The sequence below is a fragment of the Dromaius novaehollandiae genome, chromosome 1 (genome assembly GCF_036370855.1).
Source record: "Dromaius novaehollandiae isolate bDroNov1 chromosome 1, bDroNov1.hap1, whole genome shotgun sequence".
NCBI lineage: Eukaryota > Metazoa > Chordata > Aves > Casuariiformes > Dromaiidae > Dromaius > Dromaius novaehollandiae.
The window spans coordinates 174,869,592-174,886,548 of record NC_088098.1 but is presented as its reverse complement, the minus strand read 5'-3'; the positions used below and the strand labels follow the sequence as shown (position 1 = coordinate 174,886,548).

General features: G+C 39.2%; 1 protein-coding gene across 7 annotated transcripts in view; it reads right to left on the bottom strand.

Annotated features, from left to right (window-relative positions):
* The window catches only part of KLF12 (KLF transcription factor 12), a 261,300-nt gene that overhangs the window by 89,928 nt on the left and 154,415 nt on the right, over positions 1 to 16,957 (bottom strand). For all 7 annotated transcript variants that reach the window (XM_064504763.1, XM_064504759.1, XM_064504758.1 and 4 more), the window contains one exon: positions 6,653 to 7,196. In XM_064504763.1, the coding sequence (XP_064360833.1) occupies positions 6,653 to 7,196 (544 nt within the window). The remainder of the gene's footprint in view (positions 1 to 6,652; positions 7,197 to 16,957) is intronic.

The window sequence follows — 16,957 nt, the reverse complement described above, 5'->3', positions numbered from 1 at the left end:
AGGCAATATTTAAAATCATTTCACCAGTCAAATAATTTGCCATAAACCCATAGCAAGAATAGGTGTGTGTAAAAAATATAGAGGTGAAGTGATTGCATGAATATAATATATGCACATATTTAAGCATCTCTGTCATAAGGTTGTATACATAAACATACAATACCATTTTTTTCAAAACAAAGGACTTTTCTCATTCTAAGCTATCTGAACACCGTGAGACCTCATCTACACAAAAATTGAACTACTGAAACTATCGAGATTTAAATCTCACTGAGCAGTCTATATACAAATGCTCCATCACCAAACATAATACGAAACAGGGAAAAGAATAAGGACAGAATACATTAAATATTAAATAAAATATTGCATAGTCACTACAAAATAGTAAGAGATTGTAACTAACACATTTCAACAGTCTAGAGATATTTTAGACATCAGAAAGTTTTCAGTAGGTTGGTCCAAGTCACAACAAAACTCAACACAGGGATAAAATAAATGAGAAGTTTTATGCATGTGTTCAGTTGGGTCCAAATTCGTATGATAAAAGCAACTAGATCAAAACCAAATGCTGGTGAAAGTATGGAACTAAAGGACCAGAGGCATTCTTGGTGTGGAAGACAAGGAATTAACACTTTCCAATAGGTGTAGGGATTCAAGATGTTGAAATGGCCTTCCTAATCCTCCTTAGGTTTGGCTTCAAAAATAAAGTTGTAATACCTGATTCCCTTCCCCAAACCTGTTGCTAGTTAACAACATACATGATGGTAAATCTGTTGTTGATAAATCTTAGCAGAGTGTGTTCTTCTACAATGAATCAGTAAATCCATATGAGGGAAAATCAAAACTTGACCTTAATAAGTCGCTAGATGTGACTTTTCTGGAGGCAGAAGTGAAGGACTGTTTATGGGGACTCCTCCTACTCATCCCGTTATTTGGTCTTAAGCAACTTCCTTCTCAATTTCAAGAAGCAAAGCATCTCCAACCTGTATTTTAACTCTCCATTCTGGTAAGAATCACTATTTACACTAGTCCTTAAATACAAGAACCATCCCTAGTAACACAGGTTGCACCCTAAACGCAAGCCTCTCTTCCGCCTGTTTCTCCTCCAGACTGGTCACTGCCAATCCGTTTCTCCTTTCCAGGAACCACCTGTATTTCTTCCAGTCAAACTGAGGGAACACAGGGAGAGGAATCAACTTACAAACATTTTGGGGGGGTAGGTAGACAGGTCGGAATACGTACAGCCTCAAAAGATCTTTGTGTGTAGCAGCCAAAAATTACAGCTGAACTAGAACTCGCCACCCCAATGGAATTTAAATCCAAAACAATGACTTACTAAAATGTAGAAAGGCTAATCATTTCACATGAAATGAAAAGGCAGTAGTACTGGTTTTAATCAAGCCTTTCTTCCATAACATAATTTATACAAACAGACCATAAAATCTGATCTTTAAACATATGGACTGGTTCTTAAATTTCTAGCTTTGTACTACAAATTACATTTACTTCTGTGGAATACATAGGCATTACAGTAGGAAGACATAAAAAGCTATGTTTTAAAAATATCACAGTGGATAACTTAATCTAGTAGCATTATCTGTTTTAAGTCCCAAAAATATCTGCAACAACAATTACTGCATTTACAACTCATTAATATACATTGACAATTAGAAATATGGAATGCATAAGCTGCAGAAAGAAGCAATCCAGGCATTTCTGCTGTGTAAACATGCAAGCAGGGTAACATGAAAATAGTCCCTGGCAATGTTATAGATAGCATTACAATGTTTATGCTCCTGGGAAGCAAACTAAAGTTCAATCGGCAAATTTAAATCTGTAGTGTTCTAAATTCCTGATTTTGCAACTGGTTTTATTTTCTGAAAACTTAGAAACCTGTAATACTGAAAGAAAAGAAAGCCAACCCCCCCAAAAAACAGAAATACGAAAGTTGCACAAGTCCTTGGTGTGCCGTCATCAGGGTGGAGTTTCTAAAACGCCCTTCAGTTAATAGTAGCTCCGAGCTACGGAGAACAACTATTAGGGATATTACCTTTGACAAAATCTGCCGCTAGAGGGACATGATTTGCCAGCAGTATTCATGGATATCATCTGAAAGCAAAGCAAGGGAAAAACTCAGGATAACGACCACAGCTAATAGGGGAACATGTTCCTACCACGCCAGGCCCTTTTGCTCCTGTCTATCTGAGTCTCTTCCTTGTTCCTCTGCCCCACAAATTCTGCCTCTATCTCTTTCCTACATTCCTCTTGCCATACTCTTCTTTTTCCCCATTCCTGCCTCCTCTCTTTCCCTACCTTTCCTCCTGAACGTGTTCACACACCCAAACCCTTCTCACAACTTCTGCCCTTCTTCTCCCTCCTTTTCATCCTGTGTCTACCCTTGCCCCTCTCCCCACTGCCCAGCCCATTCCTACCTCCTGTGCAAGCTTCTCATTGCCTTTCCCCACACAGGATTTTATGCTTTACCCCTTACTTCCCTCCTCTTAAGGGGATTCAGATTTTCTGCAGACCTCCAACGTTGGCCGAGTTTCTGCAAATGCTTATGAAGATTAAAAAAAGACAACAGTCCAAACCAGACTTGAGATTCATGGCACCAAAGCACAAAGGTTCTAGAGCTTTGCACCAAAAAAGCTGGAATAAATTTTTCAGCATGGAAAATGCTATATTTTTCTCTATTCTCAGTCTCAGGAAGAATGGAACAGTTTTTCCCAAAACTTTTCTCATGAAGAAAAAAAGAAAAAAGAATCGGCCTGAGGCAGACATGTGACATGGAAAAAATTAGCCTAAGTAGTTAACATATAGACAAACTTTGAGCAACTGAAGACCGGGTTTTAATGGAAACTGTCAGGCGACCTTACCTATAGGCGCTGCTACCTGCTGTGCCTCTAATTTTACCTTTTAGCAGTACACACCATTGCTGAACAGGGACTAAAAAGGAGGGGAAAGAGTTTTTCATGGGATTTTAACGCACTGGGGTCCAGGGGTGTTGGGAGTGGTGGAGGGTCACCCGCACTGAGAGCAGCCACCTCTGCCCTGGCGGGGACCCGCATGGTGTGAGAGGAGTGGGCTGCGCGTGTAACTGTGAGCATAACCTCTTGGGGTCAGTTATAGAAGGGTGTTTAGAAATCTGTAGGTGTTCAGTAACAATTTGTAAACAATTTGTAAATCTAGTGTTGTATCCTGAATGTACAGTTTAACGATTACCAGTTAATTATGTGTTGTTAATAAATTCCTAAACAGCTTTGATCCTGATTTTGGTTTCAACTAACTGTTTTGAGAGGATTTTGTCCTGCAACAAGCATCAGCCTAACAAAATGGTGCTTTTACAGCATGATATCAAGGGTTCCCAATGCCCCTCTCGGGGCACGGTGGGCGGCATGTGGCACAGGACCTGACGGGATTTTGCCAGAGCTCATGGATACAGAGGCTAATTCTTTGCAAACCCATCTGGTTTTCAGTTTGATTTAATGGGAAAACTTCCAAGTGAAATATATGAGAGAGAAGGCAGGGCAGAGAGCAGAAACAAGCAACACATTTGGAAGCAGGAGAGCAGATTTGAGACTCATCTGAATGAAGGTGTGACTGGAAGTGACAGCATGAACGATGCCATGGAGAAGGAAGTGTCATGGCAGAGGAGGAGATGACAGGACAGGTTAGAAATATTAACAGATAAGGAGGGAGAGATGGAACAGAGCTGCTGAAACTGAAACTCAAAAGAACAGTCAGCAAGGTGAGAAGGATCAGAAAAGTGGAGAAAAAGAGGGGGCAAATAGAGGAGATAACGATTTCTTGTGCTGAAGGGAAAAAGAGAATTCAAACAGATGATGAAAATAATATTTGCTTGAACTCTTTAGAAAGCAGCTGTTAGGAGAACAATTTTGCTGGAAAGAGAAGAAGATGGATTGTATGGTTCCTGGGATGGATTGGGCTCCTCCAATGAGATGGGAAGGTGGAGGGAGATGGAGGTGGCCTGAAAAGAAGTTTTTGCAATAAAATTAAAAATGAAATGTTTGTACTGAAGCCTGGAAGGAAAAAGAAAATTCAGTATGAGCAAGATAAAACTGGGAGACAGGAGGGAGTAACAGGGGAAAATCTCTCCCTATATGTCCTGTTGCTTGCACTCTTCCGTAAGTACCTGCTACTGGAAGTACCAAGAAATAAGCCTGAACTTTGGTCTGACCTAATCTGGCTAATTTTAGTACTGAAAGTATCTCTGTTCAGGAAAGTACCTAAGTTTCATTCAGTGCAAGAGGACTTAAAGAAAGGCTAATGTAAAGTATAACCTCAAGTGCTTCCCAGCCACACCTCTATATCATTAACATGGTCTTTGACTTAGACCCAAAGCAGAAATAATACAGGGATTATGGGACAAACGTTGCTGATACTGTGGATTGACTGCATCTCAGCATGTTTATTTTCTCCTTTCTGACAATGATCAACATTCACGTAGAAATTGAAAGTAGTGACTTTAGATAATTCTGAATCTGTATTTCTCTTTCAGCTGGCTAGAGGATTAGCAACCAATTCAATTTGACAGTAGTGCCCTGTTACTATCCAAGTATATTTATTTCTTGTTTTGAGCAAAAAAAGCTGATCATTGAATGGAAGCTAGCCTGTGCATGTGTGAAATGCATTTAATCAGTTAATTATGCAACATCACTGTATTTTATTATTTATATTGTTTTATATTAAAATAAAGAAACATACACGCCAGTAAAAGCTAACAAAAGATGACTACCTAGAGTGAATTTTTGCCTGTTATTCTTCTATTATATTTATTCAAATTAACTTGAACATTTATATCAAAAGAATTAGTGATAGCAAAATGGGTACAACTGATGAGAAAAAAAAATTAAAAGAAAGCTTAATCCCTTCTTTTTCTTCAGCTGTACATTAATAGGTGCAGCAGGGCTGGTTAATGATCTCTGCCAATAATAGCACAACGGAGAGATTGTCAGGGCAGCTCAGGAAGTCTGAAGCCCATGGGCTGAAATCCCTACAGCACATTAAATTCCGGAATTTTGTTGATGAAATTGGGGTGGTGAATTTCCAGTTTTGCAAGCTCAGGAGGTATTTCCCATAGAGGAGACTATTATCAAAGCCGGCTAGCACCTTTGAAAAGAAAACAAACAGGAAAAATTCCTGATGAGCTCAAAGCTGGTGCAGCTCAAAGGTTCAATACCAAAATACAAGTCGAAACTTTTTTTTCCCCTCAAACAACATGGTGCACCATACTGCTTTCATTTGTAATTTTTAATGTAATGGCACAAGGTCTTAAAATTATGTCACTGTATGAAGTGTAATAAAATGCCTTAAACCATCACTTCCAGGCTGAAAACAAAAACCAGATATGCTGTGAGTTAGTTTCCTATGGTCTAAGCCTGTCAGAAGGACACATTCCATATGCAGGCTAGGGCACCGAGGGAATGGGAGGGGGGCAACCAAGGATTTATGGAAAACGATGCTATTAAACATTAGAATGACTCATCAGTGTAGTTGAATACAGTCACCAGTACACCAAAATCAGACATGAGAGTTGAAGAAAAAAGGTCTTTTAGCTGTAGAGATCTGTTCATTTTGCAATTAGGTACACAAGAGATGTTACAATGCATTTTAGTCTCATAAGCCCTAAAAATGAGGTTATCTGTCAGTACCCTCCCTTCCCAGCAGCAATACCTCATTTTGGGAGAGAATTAGCTGTATTTTATTCATCCGTACACAAAGAACCTTGAAGTGAGTCTCTCTCATCCTCACATTCCCACTACTTTCACTAATATCTCCTTTATAAAGCAGCACTTTTCAAAGTATCTGAGTGCATCTGTTTTCTCTTTTCCTCCTCCACCCATCATGTCACCATCTCTAACCATTTTTTTGCTCTCTCGGTAGCTAAAATATTAATACTTTCTCACTTTTTCTTGCTATCCGGCTCCTCTTTTATGTGTTCTTTGGACACTTCCCCAGGAGCGTATCTGTCCTTCTGGCATGTACTTTCTGCCTCCCTTCACACCTCCAGGGCCTTTCAGGTTCTGTGTCTGCAAAACTCATTTCCGCCATATACACTTTGTGTGGCTTCCTTCCCTTCTGCTGTTTAATCTGGAAGAAGTAACCTAATTCAAAACATCTCACTGCCACTCCTTGAGTTTAATGAAACCTAGCTCTGTACATCTGCTACCGCTCTTCATTTAGAAAGCCATCCCTTCTCATGTTCCTACAGCCCAGCAAGTATTTCCTTTTGCATGGAATCCATTTCTCTGACCCCTTCTTCCCCTACCATGCCTCTTCTTTGGAAATCTGTATCACCTCGTGAGTTTTCCATGTTCGTCTGTGAACTTTAATGTATTATCATTATTCTGTTCTCCTATTTCTTCAGCTTCTGGGGAGGAACTATTCATCTCAAGACAAGACTTGCCCTGAGTTGCCTGAGCATCCAACACCTGCTGACCGCAATCTTTTTTTTTAAAGAGCATCTGGGACAAGATTTTTAAAGGTTACTCCCAAGACTGGAAATTAGATGTCTTCTCAGCAAATGAAATAATAAGTTTGTAAACTAACAGCATTATAAGGTTGTTACATTTTCTTCATACAAGTGTGGTTTTAGAGACACCAAAGATATATAAAACCAGTTCCATCTTACCTTTGACGTGGCTTCTCCCATCCTCCAACAGTGGTACTACTATAGTGTTGTTCATATTCCCAGGTGATCTCACAGCTGTATAGACAACAGGTACCGACTGTACTACCACTGGTATACGGTGCACGTGACTCATTTTGTTGGACTGTAAGTTCATGGGGCTTGAAGGTGGTACTGGATGGATAATGTGCAAAAACTGCTGGCCTCCAACGCCAGATGCAGAGGCCACAAGAGGACCTGGAGTTAATACTGATGGTACAGATGCCGCTGAAGATACAGACGTTATTACTGTGGGTGATGAAGCTGGCCGACTAGACGAAGAAGAAGTAGAAGTAGAAGAAGGGGAGGAGGCTGATGCTGTTATGGAAACTGGTGAAGATGAAGCTGCTGTAGGGGATGACCTGGCTTTGTTTATTGACAAGTCCACTGGTTCAGTCTGTGTTTGGAAATGGTCTGTAGACAATGAATCCTCTGGGGGGTCTGCCTTCATGTTATTTAGCAACAAGGGTACAGCTTCCATATCTGGATAGTTGTGGACGTTTGGAGACTGTTGGGGAAGGACAAAGGAAAATATTTTTAGTTACATATGTGACTAAAGATCACCTACACACTCAATTGCTAACACACACTTATTATGCAATTTGGTTCTGAAAGACACAGGATTTCTCTTCCTGCTTCTTGTGTCAGTTCGTAGTTTAAAGGACAAATCATGATACAAATCACAGAAATACACAGCTTGACCAGACTATTAAAAAAAAAAGTTCTATTCTCTTTTCTTGGAAGGTGGCAAGATTAACTGTACAGTATCACTCAGCTCAGAGGTTTCTCTACATTATTCAGCAGCAAAAATTTTTACATCTCCTCACCACCATTTATACTGACAGAACATTTTTTTCTAACATCTAACCTTAATCTACATAGTTACTCTCTTGTGACACCTCCAATGGACATGAAGAAAAACCAGTCATCACTGTCTTTCTAAAAGATTTCTGCATGCTTGAAGACCATACTGTCTCCCTACTTACCTTCTTCTAGAATAAGCAGACTTTCCTTCATCTCTTTATTGTAAGTCAGCTTTAAAAAAAGCAAGCCTTCGCACTCATTTGCTCTTTGCAGCAGTCCTTGTAATTTTGCCCACACACCTTTTCATAACGTAGTGCCTTACCCTAAACACACTCCTCTAGTACTGAAAAGAGCAGATGTTCAATAAAAGTGTGACTTTTTGCATTTTATCTAGTTACTGCTAATGACTCTGCAGATCAGCATATAACCCCACATCTCTATGGTTACTTGTTACAGGTATTAATGACTCCAGCTATTCCATATTCTGGATTAGCCTATTAGGTTTCCTGAGACACTGTTACAATTTCAATTTTTTGATTTAACATTTCTCCCAGCTTCTCAAAATGATTTTACGTTTTAGACCAACTCTTTCAAAGTTGGTTTAAAGTAATTTATTCTAGACTGGTGCCATCTGCTATTTTTATAGCTTTACGCCTTATTTCAAACATCAAAGTTGTTAATAGAATTTTTTAATAATACTACGCCAAAGACAGATCCCTGGAGAAGTCTATTTGATATATCTTCCCTTTTTGACAGTACGCCATTAATAACTACTCTTTAAAAATGTTTTTCCAAGCAATTTTCAATAAGAAGAGCAAGGAAGAAAATACCCATCCATAATTCAGCAATAATACAAAGCACACCGTTCAGCTACTCAACTAAATACTTCTATGGCACTGAATTGCAAGAAGGTTCTCTATAAGCTTACATTAGAAGCAAATTCTGATTCTGTATTGTAGCATTTAAACCAACTTGGATAAAAAACACTTGCCAAGCTACTTCAGACCTCACTTGACCCAATACAGTTCTTCCATACACAGATGTAATGAGTAATCTTTTTATTTCTTTTACTGTATCTGAACACCTCTAAATACATTCCCATGATCTCTACATTATAGTATTTACTAATTGTCAGAAAAAAATTTAAGCCAGAAATATTTCAAGTCCTTTACTCTAAGTAGGCTAGCAATCAAACAACCTGTGAATTCACTTTGGGACTTTTATAATTAACTATGTTAAATATTTTTATTGAGACTCCTTCTGGTTTTGAATCAGAGCCAAATTTCATCACCAAATGGAGTTCTATTGCAAAAGGAAAACAGAAACACTAACATTAAAAATTGTAATGATAACAGCCTAAGTGGCTGTTATCCCTGACATGCTTAAAGACAGGATGTTCTAGTAGGCCCCATCCATTCAGCTGATTCAGGCTTGTTCCTTGGTCTGACATTTCCCCCCATTTGAAAAGAAGAACATCTTTGGAACAGTGAGTCTCTTGCTCTATTCATACACAAATCAACTTAAAACAAACAGACCCCAATTGATCTGGTCCCTAGACCCTGCTGTTCTGTTGCAATACAAATAATAAAAGCAAAAAATTCTTTACGCAAATAATGGGAAATTCTACTGCTAAAAAAGAACATATAGTAAAGAATAAGTCAATTTTCAAACCACCTAAACCAACTAGTGACTGACAAGGTTAGGAAAATCTACTCTTCAACAGGCAAAAACTCCTGTAATTGCCAGTGATGATTTCTTATAACATCCTCTGAAGCAACTTATCCTGGCTTTTGTTAGCAATGAGATTCTGTGTTAGACACACCGTATGTGCAATGGTGAACAAAAAACCATAAACATAAATGGCACAAGTAGTTCATTTTTTAAATATTGACAGTAGCTGACAGAAGTCTTCTACATGCAATGGGCAACACACTGGTTCTGCTCAACTAAATGGATTGGGGGTAGAGTGAAGGTATACCAAAACGTGCATACGCCCAAAGGCAACGTCTTGTATTGGGGCTGAGGGAAGGGAGACAGATGGGATCCACTCACAGACAAGGGAAACAAGGGTGTCCTTATGTCCTCTTGTGCACAGGGCTGGCCAAGGGTACACTACAGGGGCATCCAGAAGCTGTACAAATTGCTGGCTCTATCCACAGGGCAGATGAACATGCCACAGAGGAAACCCTACGTATGCTGATGAACTCCCAGGCTTCTCCCAGGTGCCAGAGGCAGATTTCAGACTGACCCAATGACACCAGCCTCAGCAGCATGGCCCATTGCTATACAAGCCAAAGGATGGATCACCCCGCGTTCACTGTGCTCTGTTGCTCTTTAGGGGACATGTCCTGGTATCCTGAAGTGCTCCTAGGCAGTGGGCACTTGGTACACCAAACGCATTCATGTCTAACTGGCCAAACTGTTCCCAGGAGCTTTATGAATTCTGGAACACTTCTGAGACTGGGCACGCAGACCCACACAGACCTTGAAAGCAGTCCATAAACTGAGCTTAGTCTGCCCCAAAAGCCCCACCTGCCTCTGCAGCAAGTAGTATCAGGCCTTTTATAGGAAGAGCCATGATGACCTTACAAGGAAGGACTCCAAATTCTCATATGCAGCTGGTGCCATCACTAGAAGTGCAGATGGGACAGACGAAAGCCATGCAAACTACTTTTTCCATCAGTAGAATCAATAAATCTGTTCTGGTGGGAGCTGTCAGCACTGGTTAGACTTCAGGTTTCCCTCAGAAAAACTATTTGAGGCATCCTGATCTAGTTCCAGAGATGCCCTTGCATGAAAGCGGCACAATGTGCCCTCCTTGGGGCAGCTCTGTCGATACAGACAACGTGAGCCTTGGCTTCCCCCTTGCCACTGTGCAGCTGCCTAAGCTATTAAGCTTTAAAGATTTGTGTCCATCGCGGCAATGTTCTGGGCATCTTTTTCAGAGTCTTCTTGCCATTCAACTCCTTTCTGTATCTTTGAGACAAAGCACGGATCATTTACCACCACAGTCCTACAGATTTTTTTTTTTTAGATTGCACTAAGACCAGGCCTCCATTTTACTGTAGTAATTACACCAAGTCTTTTGAAAAAACAAGGAAGAAAAAAGAAAAAAGTGTCAGGTAACAACTGTCCATCATGCAAACCACTCTTTAAACAGCCCTTCTATAATTACTTTTGTATCTTACAATCCTCATATTGAACCTACCTTACAGTAGGTACCCTCTTGCTGTTCAGAGTTTCTGGAGGGGTCTTCATATATGACTGCAGCCTCCATGTACTATGGTGAGTATAATCATTATTACTCCTTCAGTCTTCAGTACGGAAACTAAACTTGAAAACTTAACAAATCCTTCATGAATTTCTCCAAACAGGATCTGTTCTATGCCTTCCTTCCCTTGTTAAAACTCTCAGAATAAGCATGTCCTTCCTTTGAAAAATTCAGACTACCTGTCACTGCTTTTAGTCAACATAAAAGACAGAAGGATCCACATCCAAAATGGTTAGTGCATCCTGAACCTACGATAAAAACTGTACACAAAGAAGTGTTATATTTTGTTCTGGTGGTAGTGAACAGAGATCTACACCAACAACCACTGCCTAACACTGGCCTTCTAGTGTATGTGTTTCTCCAAGATCTCAGATTTTAATCCAAGCTGCCAAAGCTCTATTTAAATTGTATTTGCATCAAAACTCTATACATTAAATTAGCATTATCTTCTGGAAACATATGGTATAAACAAAGCTCTTCCACCATTGACTGCTAAACTAGAAGTAGAAACTTGTCTGAACAAGAAGATGAACTAAGCCAAAAGTAACAACTTCTCAGAATATTATTTCTTAGCATCTCCCTAGAGTGTTATTAACTGCGAATTAACTGTTCATTTCCCTGGACAATGAATGTTGCTGTTAATTTTATTTAACGGTACCACTTCTTTTCTAATTCAGAGGATAACACCATCATCTCTGGGACATTCAGCAGTACACCTTCAGACATTCCTTCTCCTCATAAAAGTCAACTGAATGAAAAACAAGTTGTTGGGGTTTTTTTCTGTTCCTGCCTTTCCATCCTTATCTAATGAACTGGGGTTCTTGTGGTGTTGTGGGCTCAGCTGATTGCTAGTTTGGGGATCTGAAACAGATTTTCTCAATCTAGCTGCCCAAAAATGGCTGTGTTGGTCTTTCGAACTTCCTTTTGGCTTTAAGGGTCTAAATTCTGTTGCTGAGTGTTTGGCAGCTTCCAGTGAGGTTGGTGGGTTAGAAAGGGTTCAGCTGGAGGTCCCTGTAAACCAGTGGGCTGGTTGGACACTAGCCCAGACCATGGAAATACAACATGAGGGTACAGCTTCATACACCATGCAGCTTCCCTTGTCTCACTGCTCCTTCCTTCTGGTATGAAGGGGAGGAATGGCTTCAGCCTCTGCTTCTCGAGGAGAATCTCAGAAATGCATCTGCACCACTGCCATCACATCCTTATGCTTGCAGACCTGGGCTGTTCTTCATCAGTTGAAATCCAAGCTGGAACAGAACTGGAAGGCACTTCATGATGGCTCCCTATTAGAAAAGGGTTTTTGATAAAGCTGTAGCCTCTACTAGTTAGTGTTCCTGGCTCATACTTGCTTCTGCCCTTTAAAACTGTATTCTCGATAGTGCCCATTTCATTAGCTTGTCATTAATAAATTCCTGCCAGCAACAGGACACATGATTTCCCTATTCACACAGGGTTTTTTTGGCCATGTAAGAAAGAATTCCTTATTGCCTGCTCCCCCATCCTTTATGGAAAAAGAACCAACCAACCACACAACGAACCAAAAGACCTTTGACGGAGCATGGCACATTTATAAGTGATAATGTGTTACCTGCTAGATGATCATTCTCTCCTGCAGAGTTCTACTTAATCTCACCGTTCCCTGAACTCTATCTCCTCTTAACTTACTACAGCCTAATATTTGCTATAATCTATATATCTACTATAGGGGTTACTAAACCCCTTTCCACCCCATCATCCCACTCCTGACAATATTCCCCTAATAACATTATTTCCCATTCATAAATAAGCCACAAAGAGCTTATAACAGCACATAACAGGTTAAACCCAGTGCAAAACGAAAGATGATTTTTTATGTAGCAACTCATCCTGATGCCCTGTAGTTCATGAATCTCCACAGGTTACTAAGCTTCGCTGTATGCCTTCGTGGAGTTTTATTGCTCTACACAGAGTTTACAAACCTCCAACAATCAGCTGTCAGCTTTTAAACTGTTCTTTCTTCCTGGCAGCATTCTCTCAAGGTCAAACAATTTTTAAGAAAGCATACCAGAAAAGCTGTCCTTGATGACGGAAACCAAACAGACTAAATTTAGCATTTATAAAATAAGCTGGCTTTGGGGACAGGAAGTTAAAAAATAAATTGCAAAACATTTAACTCTTCAAACAGTCAGCTCGCACAAAATCCCTTCATGGCTGTCATCACACTGCCCCACCTCATTCTTCTCTGGCAGGAGGAATTTCAGGCAATGTGATTTTGCTTTGTTAGAGTTAAAGGAGAGCGAAAGAATAATATTAATTCTGAAGAAAACTACGCACAGTCTTAACCATGTAGTTGCCACTGCTGTACCGCAATGATGAGGCTCAGCAGTGCAATCATGCAGTCTGCCAGGCAGTCAGCGCACAAGGGTGTCTAGCCAGAACAGCTTTCAGCTCTGATTATCACGCTTGGTGGGTGAAATCTAAATAACCAAGAATATTCTGGACTACAGATTTTCAAACACTTCACAGAAAAAAGAAACACATGCTAGGTTTGAAATGACAAAGAACACTTGCTATAGCAGAAATAATTTTGCTTCTAGGTAAGACATAAGATACGTTGGAAACTCTAATGCTACAAAAGCTGCATTCAGGCAGACTGGGTTTAAAGTGCATATTCACCTTCTGTTTTTTTAATAATTAAACCTGAATATTTTCCTAATCTTTCCCATAGCTATGGTGGAAAGCTCACCCCCCTGAATCTCCACACTGCCTTCAATGCTGCAACTGCTTGCCATGAAGATTACCTTCCAGTATCAGTTTTCATCCTGTCATGCCCCAGCCAAGGCACTTGCAGAGCAGGAAAAGCTGGTACCCAGCACACGGGTAAAGCAGTAGCTTAGGCACTTCAAACAGCCCTGCGAGTTAGGGCCCAGAGAGGCCCAGTTCCCAGCCCTTTACTCAGAGTCTCTTGTGCACGGAAGTTTTTTTTGTTTTATGTTACTAATCCAGGAGTTAACTCTCTTTAAAATTAAGAGATGTATTTGAAAACACCTGCTCGTCACAAGAAATTACATTCACAGCACTCAAACACCTCTACCCAAAAATCTCCATACCAACCAAACTGAAAAAAATATTTTGAAACTAATCCATTTAAAGAAAAGAAATAATACAACCTGAAAAAATGAACTAAACAAGCTCTGCTTTAAACACAACTGCTACCCCCCTGAAAACATGATATGTCTGAGACTCAGCTACACTCACTTTGAGATGCAGCCATCATTATTAATTTGTATGAGCGGTACGCTAGTATCGAGCTGACAGGCAGCTGTGTAAAACCAGAAAGGCAAACAGACAGCTGAAAACCAAAATTGAGCAAAATATTTAAAAATTTGTTTCCAAATGCAAAAGCACAAGTGAACAGGCATCTGTGCCTTTTTGCTCGAGGCTGCTGCTTCAAGCCTTCCTAGGCTGACGGAACGGTTCAGTTGGGATTCATTAGACAAATGCAGGAGGTCACATTAAAGAAGAGAGCAAAACATAAGACAGCTGGATCTTTTTACTTTTTACTGGAAGCACAAGTTAAAAAGTGGCTTACTATTAGTTTTCAAGAAATGGTTGCTCAGGATCAAGGTGAAATTTGTGCTCCAAAATTTTAAAAGAGACCCCCAAGAGATTGCATTCCCAAATCAGATGGAGTCAGACTGTATTACAACAATTCCCATTGAAGCTTTTCTAAAAAACATCATTTGGCACTAAGAGAGACAGAGGGGAGAGTCCGGTGGTTAGTAAAATAAATAGAGGTTCACAGAAAATGCATTTATATAAATTGGAACTGATTCAACAGGAAAGACTGAAAGATACCCACTTTAAAGTACTCATGATTCACTTAATGCATCATTATCTCAGCATAATACTTGGATGTTTGATTTCAAAGCGGATATTTCCAACTCTCAATGTCTAAAAATAAAATTTCTATTCTTATTGTAGTTCTGAAGAGGCAAAAGAAACCCAGCACATGGTACAAGGTGCACGTGACCCTTGTTTGAAGAGTGTTTTTTAATCTATAGAACCTACAGAAAAAGATCCAAAGCAAAACAGAGTGACTGTGAACCAGGGAGACAGAATTCAAACTGACCGTTCATAAACAGATGAAATTCAAGTTTCCAAGGCTGTAAAAACACTCTTTTAACTTCTCCTGAATAGTCGCACTAGGGCATTATTGTACTGCTTGAGGAGGTATTCCACAGCTGCTCCAAAAAAAAAAAAAAAAAAAAAACCACCATATGCAGTAACCTTTTGCAAACAGCTCCAACCAGGAACTGGGAAACGCGCTTAGAAAGGAAAAGAGATCCCTGTACAAATAGCATTAATTTTTTAACACGTTTAACAATGAGCACAAATACATTTAGCATGAAATGACTTATTTTTAAATAATACTTTCCCAAAGACAGAGTAAGCATTAAGTTCCTCATTATTTTTCTCTCTCTTCCCAAAACTGACAGCAGATTTACCAAAGGATTTCTCCGATGGCACTCAAGGAGGACAGCTGATTACTTCCTTCGAGAGCCCAAGGAACTAATCAGCCCCTGTACTATCTGGTACACAAAATGTAAAAGTGATACATTTTTTGAACATGAAACCAAATTCTCAGCATTTAAAACTCTACATGGGCCTGCCTTTCTTTTTTGTTTTTTTAAGGAAAAAGAAACTCCTCCCCCTCCAGCCCTCAATCATTAACACACTCAGAAAACTAAGTGTTCAGCACAGATGTATTACTTATATTTGAGCACTGTCACCAGTATGCTCTACCAAAGGAAGAATGTGCTGAAAGAAACTCATTTATATGTGTTGGTATGATGCTGTTCTTCAAGAGATACAATCTAACAAAGGTATGGAGCAATAGTAATATAAGATGTTGTTTGTAATATTACTTGTTCTAAGCATAAAAAGAACATTGATAATAGACTAATATTTCTTGTGTTAATCCAGATTAGATACTTAATTTCTGAATAATGGCAGATCCCTAAATAATCATAAAAGTGGAGAGATAAAATATTATAAAAAGATATCTTCTTCTCTTTGATTTAGAATTATTCCTTTAAATTCATTTAAAAATATTAATTAATATTAAAATTATTTAAAATTAAACTAAAAAAAATATTTGATGTATTCCGAAGATAATAAGAATTCTACATAGCCACTTAGCAGCCTAGTAGCTCTTCTCACAAGTTTTTCTCTCACATCTTTGGACTAATTCTTCTTCTTTTTCCTTTCAGTAAGGTTTTTTAATTTTCTTTAGTCCAATTTTAAATCAGAATCTTTCCATTTAGTTCATCTGAAAACTCTCCATGTTGAAGAGTACTATGAGTTAAATGAGATTACTTATTAAATTTGAGCCCTTGACATTTACATTAGAAAACAGTAAGAAAAAAATGTACTAAACATATATTGGAAATTGTAAATGAATTTTATTTTGTCAATTTGGAATAGTTACTTGGCATAAGATGGAATACACTAGGAATTTCTGCAAGTACCTATCAAACATGTTTGCTGGCAGAGAGGTTCACCAAGCCAGCAAGGCTTAGAGAAACTCATTTTTGAAAAAAATACTCAGCAACATTCACTTTTCTAGACGAAAATATTCAAACTATGTTCTAAGATTTATGTTTATCTAATATGGAAGCATTCAGTGTTTCCAAGCAAACCAGCTTGCACCTAAAACAATCAACGCCTGAATAATCTGAAGCAAACATTTGTGGCCACAGAGTATTCATAAATGTCTCATGTGACATGTCCTCTATGACAAATAATTCATGAAGCTTTCATTTATACCCTTTAACTATCTGCAAGCTGCCATACAGCTGCAACCAAAACTTAGTGATGTCTCCTGTCAACCTGGGAACAGAACACTCCCAAGCTGATCTTACACATCCAAGTCATTGTTCCTTGAGCAAGCAGTGCCAGATACCTCAACAAGACTCTCTGTGCAAGCTGACATGAAAAAGGCAAGCAAAACAGGGCAGTTGGATCTTTTTAATCACTCCTCATTACTCAAGTCTTTTCGCATGTTCTCTCTAGTACTGAAGTACCCATGAAATACAGTAACATTACACATGGAGTTGCAACAATTTTTCAGCTAGCCAATAAATACATCTGGAGTAGTGGTCATGGACATGCCATACCTGAAACTTGTATCTGATATGTTATCCATTACAGAG